The 13,352-nt window shown below is 32.7% G+C and overlaps 1 protein-coding gene across 1 annotated transcript in view; it reads right to left on the reverse strand.

Moving 5' to 3' along the window:
- Positions 1 to 13,352, reverse strand: part of LOC143083490 (protein mono-ADP-ribosyltransferase PARP14-like) — a 46,812-nt gene that overhangs the window by 18,133 nt on the left and 15,327 nt on the right. The window contains exon 4 of the mRNA XM_076259750.1: positions 354 to 590. Coding sequence (XP_076115865.1) covers positions 354 to 402 — 49 coding nt within the window. The 5' untranslated portion in view covers positions 403 to 590. The remainder of the gene's footprint in view (positions 1 to 353; positions 591 to 13,352) is intronic.

Genomic DNA, 13,352 nt, shown 5'->3' on the forward strand with positions numbered 1-13,352 from the left:
TATCTTTTCTCGTTTTTTATATAGATTAGACTGTTTGTTTTCCTGTTAAGTTAATTTCACACAAGTCATTTTTGGGCCCTTACTAGCTTGCTGTTCGTTGTGGGGCAATGCTTTTGGATGTGCACTTTTAAATATGGCGGAATGGATTTTGGCGATTTTGTTCTATCCGCGAAAAAAAACGAAAATTTAAACCCCTCGAAAATAACCTGCTATACGGTATTGTAGCACATAAATGTTTATAATATGAAATGTCATTTACACTAAGAGATGTTCATTCAATTGAATAATACAAGCTGGTAAAAATGCCATACAAATTGAATGATAGTTCATTTTTTGTTAACGAATTAACTTACTTTTTGGATCCTGAAAATACACTACACAATAGCCTTGGTCTGTGTTCATTTCTGTTTTAACAACACCCTCTACACCCGACCTTCTCTTGTTATCAAAGTAATATTCAATTGTACCACTGGTAGTTTTTGGACTAAAACCTTTCACTATAATACAGTCAGATTCTGCTACATTGTGTACTTCTATGTGGTTACCGTCAAGAGTCCTTGTCTTACACACAGCTTGAAGTTGTCCAATATCTGCAAAGATAACGGTTAAAACGACTAATAAAGAATTAATAGAATAACTGTTGAAGTATACATGTACGAATAAATGAATGGATTATAGTTTTCTGTTTATTTTTATTTGAAAAGCTTCTAGGCATTCTAAACATTATAACATATAAAGCCCCTTTAATTAAGTGTGTGGATTTGGCTTTACATGTTATAGAATAATGGGCAATATAATATAACGAATAAAGAAAAATGGATAAATAATTGGAATAGAGATTCATTAGGTTCAACGATATAAAGAAAGGAGAATTATGGGCAATGTTGAGTAAAACAATATAAAGAATGGAGACGAATTGCCTAAAAAATTAAACGATACAGAAATGAAGGAGCCCAATCCAGATCCCTCTAATATCAATCAACTTATCAAAGAGGGACGAAAGATACCACAGGGACAGTCAAACTCCTCATAAATCGAAACTAAACTGACAACACAATGGCTAAAAATAAAAAGACAAACAAGCAAACAATAGTACACATACCACAACATAGAAAAATAAAGAATAAGCAACGCGAACCCCACCAAAACCTAGAGGTGTTCTATTTTGTATTTAAATAGCCCATCCGAGCTCACCCATGAGCATGAATGTTAGGCCCGGTGTTTCTGCCGTGTTTGGGGAAAAGATCCCTGAGTCCGGCTTCATCAGTGGTCGACTCAATAAGTTGTATATTGGCGTATTATTTATGTTTTTTGTTTTATTTCGTATATTATATTGGACCATACACCGGTTGTCTTTGAATAACATATTAGTTAATTATGATTTATTTTTTGTGAGATCAGTATCATATTGTGTTGTGAAAGGTTGAGCAAACTATACCCACTAATGCTTTGATAATAGTTCTTGTAAATTTGTATGTCTTTTATAAGCTATAATAGGCTGGCGATTAAATATGTTCAAACAATTAGGGTTTAATGAAATAAGGTTCCAGTGTTTTGTAATTATATTTTTCAGTTTCTGTATAGATGGGTTGAATTTTGTTAACATAACTAGTGGTTGTTCCCGTTTCGTTTGGCGTTGTATAAGCAGGTTTTTCCTTTCTATATTTTGTGTTTGATTAAAAATTTCGTTGATTTCAGATATTTTATATCCTCGTTTGAGGAGACGTGTTTTAAAAGTTTCTAACTGTTTTTTAAGTTCAGTTTTGCTACTGGTGTTTCTGATGTATCTTAATACTTCACCCTTGATAAATCCTTTGAAAACACTTTTCGGGTGTGAGCTGTATCTATGTAGATATTGAAATGTTTCAGTTGGTTTGAAATAGGTTTTAATGTCTAGTATGCCTTCGTTAAAGAATCTTTCTCCTTTATATATGACAGTGTCCAAGAATATTGTTTCATTACGGGAAAATTCGTAGGTGAACTTCAAGTGCGGGTGTGCAGTATTAGCTATTGTAAATAGTTCGTGTATTTCTTCTATAGGTCCGGAATATATAATCCAGCCATCATCCCTAAATCTGGAAGTCATTATCATTTTGTTTCTGTGCTGAAAGCGTTGTAAAACGTTTTCAAGAATGACGAACATTGTAAGATCTGCCAATTCAGCAGATGCCGATCCGCCCATAGGCACGCCCAAGGTTTCACGGTAAAGTTTATTGTTAAAAATAAATTCATTGTTTTCTAGAATAAGCCTTAATAGGCGAAGTATACTGTCCTTTGGTGGAACTTTGATTTCATACTCACTTGGATCAATATTGGCCAGTGCCGCGTTAGTGGCTTCTAGTATTTCATTAAATGTAAAGCAAGTGTACATGTTTTTTGCATCGAATGTTACTAGATAGCAGTCTCTTTGGGGTTTTATATTTTCAATCGAATTAATAAAACTTGACGTATCTTTTATATATGTATATTGTTTTTTAACAAGTGGAACAAGAAAATAATCGATATAGTGCCCAATATTGTGTAGGGGCGTACCACACAGTGATACAATTGGTCTGCCTGGAATTAAATTTTCTCGTCTAGCTGTTTCATTTCTCTCCATTTCTGATAGTATATTTTGGGATAGTTTATGTATTTTAGGCAACAAATAGAATTTTCCTACTTTAGTTGTACTGATGTTTTCTTTCAAATATTTGAATGTTATATTATCAATATAATTGTCATTATGTAGGTCTCTGATTATACTAAATGCCGTTTCAGCTACCTCCTTTACGTTGGATTCAACAATTTCTTCGTAATGTATATTATGTAATTGTCTTAACCCTTCACGTAAATAGTTGTCTTTGTCCAGAATACATAGTGTTGAGTTTTTGTCTGCTTTACGTATTATAATGTTATTATTTTTCTTTAGATTCCGAATAGCTGACAATTCCTCGGCGGATATATTTCTGGTGTGTTTGTTTATTTTCATTCTACTAAGTTCTATTTTTGTTGAGAATATGTAATTTTCAATTGCCGGACAAGAATCCAGCGGTTTATATCCCGAATTTATGTAAAAAGGGTGTCTCTTGTAAGTTCTACCATCATTATAGAGATATCGACATCTAAGTTTTCTTGAAAATTCGTCGAAGTCCTCCATAACGTTTCGTATGGCATTTTTGTTCGAAGGGTTAATTATGAACTTTACACCTTTTGCAAGTAATAAGGTTTCATGATCCGTCAAATTATGTCCCGACAAATTTTTTACAAATAATTTGGCATTTTTTACTAACTTGGTATGTAATTTACTCCTTTTATTGTTGTTATTTTCTACAAGTTTATGTCGTACTTTTTTGTTTTTAATAGTTCGTTTAAAGCGTCTGGCCATGTTGATTGTAAAGTAGTGAACTGATTATGTGCACGTGCTATGTTAACCTCATTTCTCGTGTTACATAGCGATCACCTTCAGATAATGTTTGGGTCAGATTTGTGATAAAAATAGAACGGCTTGCAGAAGGTTAATTAGCTGAATAGTTATGAATGGAATATATGACCTCCTAAGATCTTCCCATAGTGTAAATAATTGTAGTTTGTGGTTTTGTTCAATGTTATTTTTTTTATAAATTTTACTTTTTCTGCACATCCCTGAATATTAGATTATAATACAATTGATATCGTTGATTTTGTTACATTGTATTGTGTATAGATATTTGATTGTTTTAATCGATACTGTTTATCTGTCTTAACTGGTATACTCTGCATTTAATTTAATGTGTGCCGGGTTGAGAGATATTATATCCTTATCGTGTCGTTTTAGGGGTAATAAATAAGGTTTAATTATAATATGTACAGTGGTAGTTGATATGGCCACTATTAATATAATTTTCATCATAAGTTTACTAGCCAGTCGTAGAAAATTTGAAATAGAAATAAATAAATACCAACATCTATCATAACATACAAGTTTAATGTTTTAATCTTAGGTAGACTTACATTTGTATAGTAATATAATTGTCCAAAAATTAAGTAGGAACACATAGCGTAATATATTCAGATGCACAGTTTATCTTCTTCTATTTAATTTGCCGGTAGAATCATGCCTGTTGTAATAAGGGCGATTTCGATCCCTATTAAACTTGTTGGTGTTTACCGATGTTGAGTTCATTCTGTTCACACTTGTTCTATATTCTTCCGTCCACTTGTTTTTAAGTTTAAGCAGTTCATCATTGAACTCACTTATAGCCTTGTTACCACTTTCGGAACCCGAGTTTAGTTCTTTGTATAGATCCAATTTAAGTTTATCAGCATCGGCTGTACATTTGGTAGTAAACTCCTTGCAGGATGCGGTTAGTTTTTCCAGGATACCCTGGTCAGATTCTTGACGTATAATCTTTAATTTTCCCACAAAGAAGTCCTTGGCTTCATTTGATCCATAGAATGGTCTAAAGTCAATGTTTGTATTCAAAAATATGGGTGTTCTAGTTGATTCTTTTCTCATGGTATATTCTAGTGTGAGAATATGGTGTCTATTTTCAAGGATGGTGTTAATCGCTTTGATGGTTTCTCCGACTGTAGGTGTTGCCTGTTGAATTGGAGATGTCAAGTCGATGTCGAAAAAATTTACTGGGTTGTCATTCTTAGTTGTATCCATACTGAGGGATTCTGGCAAAGACGTGTCCCTCTGGGTTAGATGTTCTAATGTAAAATTCAAGTCAGATTGGTCCATGTTTAGTTTCTCCAAATTTTTTACTGCTACTGCAGTTTCTTTGTCTGTTGGCGGTTTTTCACACACATAAATGTTACCGTCGTATTCTGTTGTCGTTAAGTTATATTCCTTTTCTAGTTTTTGTAGCGGGCTATTGTACGTAGTTGAATTAGTTTTGTTGACCCCAAAAACTGGTTGTCTTGTGATTATAATTGATATTTTACCAAATCACTTATTTACATCGTTCATACATAACTTTCTCAGGACACCACCCAAGTTGCTTCAAACTTTTCTTAGTAGCTGACAGATGACAAACCACAGTTAACAATCTATACCGTAAATTTTTACAAATGATATTACAACGCTATAAAACTGCATTTAAACTGTCAAACTACAGAACTGGTACTTCTGTGATATCCTAATCATTGAATGACGTGTCTCGTATACAACCTTTTAACCTGAAATTTTCGAAGTTCGCTCACATTACTTCTTGGAATTATGTGGCGCTACAATAACAAACTATCTCTCAACAAAACTAATTCAACTACGTACAATAGCCCGCTACAAAAACTAGAAAAGGAATATAACTTAACGACAACAGAATACGACGGTAACATTTATGTGTGTGAAAAACCGCCAACAGACAAAGAAACTGCAGTAGCAGTAAAAAATTTGGAGAAACTAAACATGGACCAATCTGACTTGAATTTTACATTAGAACATCTAACCCAGAGGGACACGTCTTTGCCAGAATCCCTCAGTATGGATACAACTAAGAATGACAACCCAGTAAATTTTTTCGACATCGACTTGACATCTCCAATTCAACAGGCAACACCTACAGTCGGAGAAACCATCAAAGCGATTAACACCATCCTTGAAAATAGACACCATATTCTCACACTAGAATATACCATGAGAAAAGAATCAACTAGAACACCCATATTTTTGAATACAAACATTGACTTTAGACCATTCTATGGATCAAATGAAGCCAAGGACTTCTTTGTGGGAAAATTAAAGATTATACGTCAAGAATCTGACCAGGGTATCCTGGAAAAACTAACCGCATCCTGCAAGGAGTTTACTACCAAATGTACAGCCGATGCTGATAAACTTAAATTGGATCTATACAAAGAACTAAACTCGGGTTCCGAAAGTGGTAACAAGGCTATAAGTGAGTTCAATGATGAACTGCTTAAACTTAAAAACAAGTGGACGGAAGAATATAGAACAAGTGTGAACAGAATGAACTCAACATCGGTAAACACCAACAAGTTTAATAGGGATCGAAATCGCCCTTATTACAACAGGCATGATTCTACCGGCAAATTAAATAGAAGAAGATAAACTGTGCATCTGAATATATTACGCTATGTGTTCCTACTTAATTTTTGGACAATTATATTACTATACAAATGTAAGTCTACCTAAGATTAAAACATTAAACTTGTATGTTATGATAGATGTTGGTATTTATTTATTTCTATTTCAAATTTTCTACGACTGGCTAGTAAACTTATGATGAAAATTATATTAATAGTGGCCATATCAACTACCACTGTACATATTATAATTAAACCTTATTTATTACCCCTAAAACGACACGATAAGGATATAATATCTCTCAACCCGGCACACATTAAATTAAATGCAGAGTATACCAGTTAAGACAGATAAACAGTATCGATTAAAACAATCAAATATCTATACACAATACAATGTAACAAAATCAACGATATCAATTGTATTATAATCTAATATTCAGGGATGTGCAGAAAAAGTAAAATTTATAAAAAAAATAACATTGAACAAAACCACAAACTACAATTATTTACACTATGGGAAGATCTTAGGAGGTCATATATTCCATTCATAACTATTCAGCTAATTAACCTTCTGCAAGCCATTCTATTTTTATCACAAATCTGACCCAAACATTATCTGAAGGTGATCGCTATGTAACACGAGAAATGAGGTTAACATAGCACGTGCACATAATCAGTTCACTACTTTACAATCAACATGGCCAGACGCTTTAAACGAACTATTAAAAACAAAAAAGTACGACATAAACTTGTAGAAAATAACAACAATAAAAGGAGTAAATTACATACCAAGTTAGTAAAAAATGCCAAATTATTTGTAAAAAATTTGTCGGGACATAATTTGACGGATCATGAAACCTTATTACTTGCAAAAGGTGTAAAGTTCATAATTAACCCTTCGAACAAAAATGCCATACGAAACGTTATGGAGGACTTCGACGAATTTTCAAGAAAACTTAGATGTCGATATCTCTATAATGATGGTAGAACTTACAAGAGACACCCTTTTTACATAAATTCGGGATATAAACCGCTGGATTCTTGTCCGGCAATTGAAAATTACATATTCTCAACAAAAATAGAACTTAGTAGAATGAAAATAAACAAACACACCAGAAATATATCCGCCGAGGAATTGTCAGCTATTCGGAATCTAAAGAAAAATAATAACATTATAATACGTAAAGCAGACAAAAACTCAACACTATGTATTCTGGACAAAGACAACTATTTACGTGAAGGGTTAAGACAATTACATAATATACATTACGAAGAAATTGTTGAATCCAACGTAAAGGAGGTAGCTGAAACGGCATTTAGTATAATCAGAGACCTACATAATGACAATTATATTGATAATATAACATTCAAATATTTGAAAGAAAACATCAGTACAACTAAAGTAGGAAAATTCTATTTGTTGCCTAAAATACATAAACTATCCCAAAATATACTATCAGAAATGGAGAGAAATGAAACAGCTAGACGAGAAAATTTAATTCCAGGCAGACCAATTGTATCACTGTGTGGTACGCCCCTACACAATATTGGGCACTATATCGATTATTTTCTTGTTCCACTTGTTAAAAAACAATATACATATATAAAAGATACGTCAAGTTTTATTAATTCGATTGAAAATATAAAACCCCAAAGAGACTGCTATCTAGTAACATTCGATGCAAAAAACATGTACACTTGCTTTACATTTAATGAAATACTAGAAGCCACTAACGCGGCACTGGCCAATATTGATCCAAGTGAGTATGAAATCAAAGTTCCACCAAAGGACAGTATACTTCGCCTATTAAGGCTTATTCTAGAAAACAATGAATTTATTTTTAACAATAAACTTTACCGTGAAACCTTGGGCGTGCCTATGGGCGGATCGGCATCTGCTGAATTGGCAGATCTTACAATGTTCGTCATTCTTGAAAACGTTTTACAACGCTTTCAGCACAGAAACAAAATGATAATGACTTCCAGATTTAGGGATGATGGCTGGATTATATATTCCGGACCTATAGAAGAAATACACGAACTATTTACAATAGCTAATACTGCACACCCGCACTTGAAGTTCACCTACGAATTTTCCCGTAATGAAACAATATTCTTGGACACTGTCATATATAAAGGAGAAAGATTCTTTAACGAAGGCATACTAGACATTAAAACCTATTTCAAACCAACTGAAACATTTCAATATCTACATAGATACAGCTCACACCCGAAAAGTGTTTTCAAAGGATTTATCAAGGGTGAAGTATTAAGATACATCAGAAACACCAGTAGCAAAACTGAACTTAAAAAACAGTTAGAAACTTTTAAAACACGTCTCCTCAAACGAGGATATAAAATATCTGAAATCAACGAAATTTTTAATCAAACACAAAATATAGAAAGGAAAAACCTGCTTATACAACGCCAAACGAAACGGGAACAACCACTAGTTATGTTAACAAAATTCAACCCATCTATACAGAAACTGAAAAATATAATTACAAAACACTGGAACCTTATTTCATTAAACCCTAATTGTTTGAACATATTTAATCGCCAGCCTATTATAGCTTATAAAAGACATACAAATTTACAAGAACTATTATCAAAGCATTAGTGGGTATAGTTTGCTCAACCTTTCACAACACAATATGATACTGATCTCACAAAAAATAAATCATAATTAACTAATATGTTATTCAAAGACAACCGGTGTATGGTCCAATATAATATACGAAATAAAACAAAAAACATAAATAATACGCCAATATACAACTTATTGAGTCGACCACTGATGAAGCCGGACTCAGGGATCTTTTCCCCAAACACGGCAGAAACACCGGGCCTAACATTCATGCTCATGGGTGAGCTCGGATGGGCTATTTAAATAAATAAATAGATTATATATTCCGGACCTATAGAAGAAATACACGAACTATTTACAATAGCTAATACTGCACACCCGCACTTGAAGTTCACCTACGAATTTTCCCGTAATGAAACAATATTCTTGGACACTGTCATATATAAAGGAGAAAGATTCTTTAACGAAGGCATACTAGACATTAAAACCTATTTCAAACCAACTGAAACATTTCAATATCTACATAGATACAGCTCACACCCGAAAAGTGTTTTCAAAGGATTTATCAAGGGTGAAGTATTAAGATACATCAGAAACACCAGTAGCAAAACTGAACTTAAAAAACAGTTAGAAACTTTTAAAACACGTCTCCTCAAACGAGGATATAAAATATCTGAAATCAACGAAATTTTTAATCAAACACAAAATATAGAAAGGAAAAACCTGCTTATACAACGCCAAACGAAACGGGAACAACCACTAGTTATGTTAACAAAATTCAACCCATCTATACAGAAACTGAAAAATATAATTACAAAACACTGGAACCTTATTTCATTAAACCCTAATTGTTTGAACATATTTAATCGCCAGCCTATTATAGCTTATAAAAGACATACAAATTTACAAGAACTATTATCAAAGCATTAGTGGGTATAGTTTGCTCAACCTTTCACAACACAATATGATACTGATCTCACAAAAAATAAATCATAATTAACTAATATGTTATTCAAAGACAACCGGTGTATGGTCCAATATAATATACGAAATAAAACAAAAAACATAAATAATACGCCAATATACAACTTATTGAGTCGACCACTGATGAAGCCGGACTCAGGGATCTTTTCCCCAAACACGGCAGAAACACCGGGCCTAACATTCATGCTCATGGGTGAGCTCGGATGGGCTATTTAAATACATAGGCATTCTAAACATTATAACATATAAAGCCCCTTTAATTAAGTGTGTGGATTTGGCTTTACATGTTATAGAATAATGGGCAATATAATATAACGAATAAAGAAAAATGGATAAATAATTGGAATAGAGATTCATTAGGTTCAACGATATAAAGAAAGGAGAATTATGGGCAATGTTGAGTAAAACAATATAAAGAATGGAGACGAATTGCCTAAAAAATTAAACGATACAGAAATGAAGGAGCCCAATCCAGATCCCTCTAATATCAATCAACTTATCAAAGAGGGACGAAAGATACCACAGGGACAGTCAAACTCCTCATAAATCGAAACTAAACTGACAACACAATGGCTAAAAATAAAAAGACAAACAAGCAAACAATAGTACACATACCACAACATAGAAAAATAAAGAATAAGCAACGCGAACCCCACCAAAACCTAGAGGTGTTCTCAGGTGCTCTTGAAGGGTAAGCAGATCCTGCTCCACATGTGGCACCCGTCGTGTTGCTTATGTGATAACAAATCCGGTAAATAGTATCATTCGGTAGTCACATTCATGAAATGGAAGGGGAGTGTAGACAGTAACGAACAGAATTATAAGCCGGTTACCTTTGTTAACTATTATCAAATGTTTGTATTTTTCAATTACAAAATGAATTATCCTTAGTTAGCATAAGCTCGTGGTGCATTAGAATTAAAAAAGGATTAACACTTTAAAGAGTAGTTACAGTTGTCACCATCAATTTTGATTAGACGCTGGAAAATATTCGTTTTACTGCATTTAAATCAGATAAATGCCTAATGTATATACAGTACTATATTCAGAATAGAAACAAAAGACATAAAAGACCAAAAAAGGTCAAACATGTGGAAAACAAACTGATAATATCATGACAAAATGGTTCAAAATGACCTAATAATTAACACGTTTACAAAACTCCACATAGAAAACTAAACATTTTGCAACACGAACTAATGACTTGGGTAATATCACGGTAGGTATAGTGTCCTGCAAGGATCGTGGTTTTTCTAGTGAATCTGTCAATTTTTTTCGAGTGAAGATCGGGCTTTTTCTAGTGATAAAACATGCGATCAGATCAATTAACTGCTAATTCGTAATTAAAATAGTTATTTACATGACTACATATCTTACTGTGAATACTATATATGTTTTGAGTACCAAAGAATCACAATTTCCTTGTATCTAACCATTAATTTCAGTAATTGTTATTGTCCGGGTTTTTTTTTCGAGAAGACTGTGAGACCGTCCGGCTTTGTAAACAAATGGTCCGGGTTTTTTAACAAAAATTTGAATAAGAAAAAAGAAATTCTTGACTTTACAAAGTTACTTGTCTAGTTTATAAATGTAATTTTATGAATGAAAATGTCATATACTGTACATGTATTCTCTATAAATCAGCATAACATTAATTACTACGTTGATCGAAATTAATCATTTTCAATTTAATTAATCTACCACAACTTTCCAGTATTGAATTAGAAATTATTGGATTCTTTATCACTGTTTATCAAAAGGGCCTTAGAACATAGTGCAGGGGATTCATAATCCTTTCAACTTCATTTTATTGTACTTTTGATGTTACAGTAATTAATAATTTTTCGAGGTGAACCCTGAGTTTTTATACGGGATAAATTTTGGTATACCGTTGTACGTCCGTCTGTCCATCGTCAGCATGTCGGACAATACCTAAAAAACGCAGTAATAAACATGAAAGTTCGGGAATTGTTTATATCTATTGAGATATTCTCCCTTTCGAATTTCAAAAAATTTAGATTTTCGTTTCCGAGTTATTGGATTTTATTAAACTAACTAGAGGCTCTAAAGAGTCTGTGTTGCTAACATTGATCTATGTGATGTAGTACATATTAAACAAAGAACACCACTCTTCTACATTAAAGACAAGATTGAATTCATGACAAAATTCTCTGTTTTGATGATGGTGACTTGTTTGTAGATCTTACTTGAATGAACATTCATGCGGTTTACAGTTATCTCTATAATGAACTTGGTCCATAAGTTTCAGGGAGGAGATTTTTGTAAAAAAAAATGCGTTGCTCATGATCCGCTACCCTTACATTAAAATGAAATTAATAAGCTGCTCTTATTGTGATCTGTTCAACAGAAAATAAACTCTATCCGTATATATCCTAGCATCACGGGACAACACATTGTAAAAGTTAACCGACGTCGACGACGGATAACCAATAATAATGAAAACTGTATAAAAAGTGAATTCTTATTCTTAAAGGATAATTTTGTATGGTCACTCGAATGTGTGAATATGTTCTAAATTGGTCAGACAATCTAACCTATAAATAGATTAAGGCTTTTAGTTTTTTTTTAGTTTTTTTTACACGACATTGAAAATTTATAAATAGGTTTCATAACGAGTGAGAATGGCTATCGCTTGATATCAACTCCAGTTATTTAATTTCAATATAACAATAAACGAGCCTGCGGCGAATTCATTTTTATTTCCATAAAATAACGTGAAATTACCTACTTACTTACTTACTTACTTACTTACTTACTTACTTACTTACTTGAATTAATAGACGATATCAAGCGATTTCCTATTTTCACAAGTTATTTGTCGTATGTTCAACACCCTCATTGTGTTAAATTAAAAATTCCGCAAATCGTTGGTCAAGTATTTTGCACATGAAATGTATATCGTAGTAACCTTTGATTGTTATCAATGACATAACGAATAGCCAATGAAAATGCTGTAATGTCGTCTTATGATGCTGGATAAGCAAATCAAATTAACGCAGATTTCCGTATCATCTTTTCGTATCACACTCCGTTCATTGTGATATGAGAAATGTCTATTCATGCAAGAAATATATAATAAGCCACAACCATAAGAGAATGAACTTTATTCTATGAAAACGCAACGGGTCTATCATGCGCCAAATAAAAAACGGAGTAAGAAAAATGCCATGTAGTAAAAAATATTCTACTAAAAAAGGTATACCCCCTACCCCAACAAAAAAAATCATAAAAAAAACATTCACAAACTTAATCCGACCAGTTTTTATCCTATTGACAATAAAATCTGAATTAAATTTCATATATAGTTAACAATTAAATGAATAATTCATTAGCTTAATTTACTATTTTTACGTACGTTTCAATTCACATTGCCTATGCTTACATTAAATTGTTGATATCTTGTATATATGTTTTTTGATTGAGTTAAGCCTTCCAATTGATATTTTATCGTGTGGTTTTCTATGTTGTGATATTATGCTATTGTTTCAGAAAAAAGAGAGAAGGTTTGGTACCATTAAAACGTTTAATCCAGCCACAAATGTTTGCACCTGTTCTGAGTCAGGAATCTGATGTACAGTAGTTGTCGTTTGTTTATGTACTTTTTACGTGTTTCTCGTTTCTCGTTTTTTATATATATAAGACCGTTGGTTTTTCGCGTTTGAATGATTTTACATTAGTAATTTTTGGGCCACTTATAGCTTTTTGTTCGGTGTGAGCCATGGCTCCGTATTGAAGGCCGTACATTGACCTA

Source organism: Mytilus galloprovincialis, chromosome 7 (assembly GCF_965363235.1).
Source record: "Mytilus galloprovincialis chromosome 7, xbMytGall1.hap1.1, whole genome shotgun sequence".
NCBI classification, from domain to species: Eukaryota; Metazoa; Mollusca; class Bivalvia; order Mytilida; family Mytilidae; genus Mytilus; species Mytilus galloprovincialis.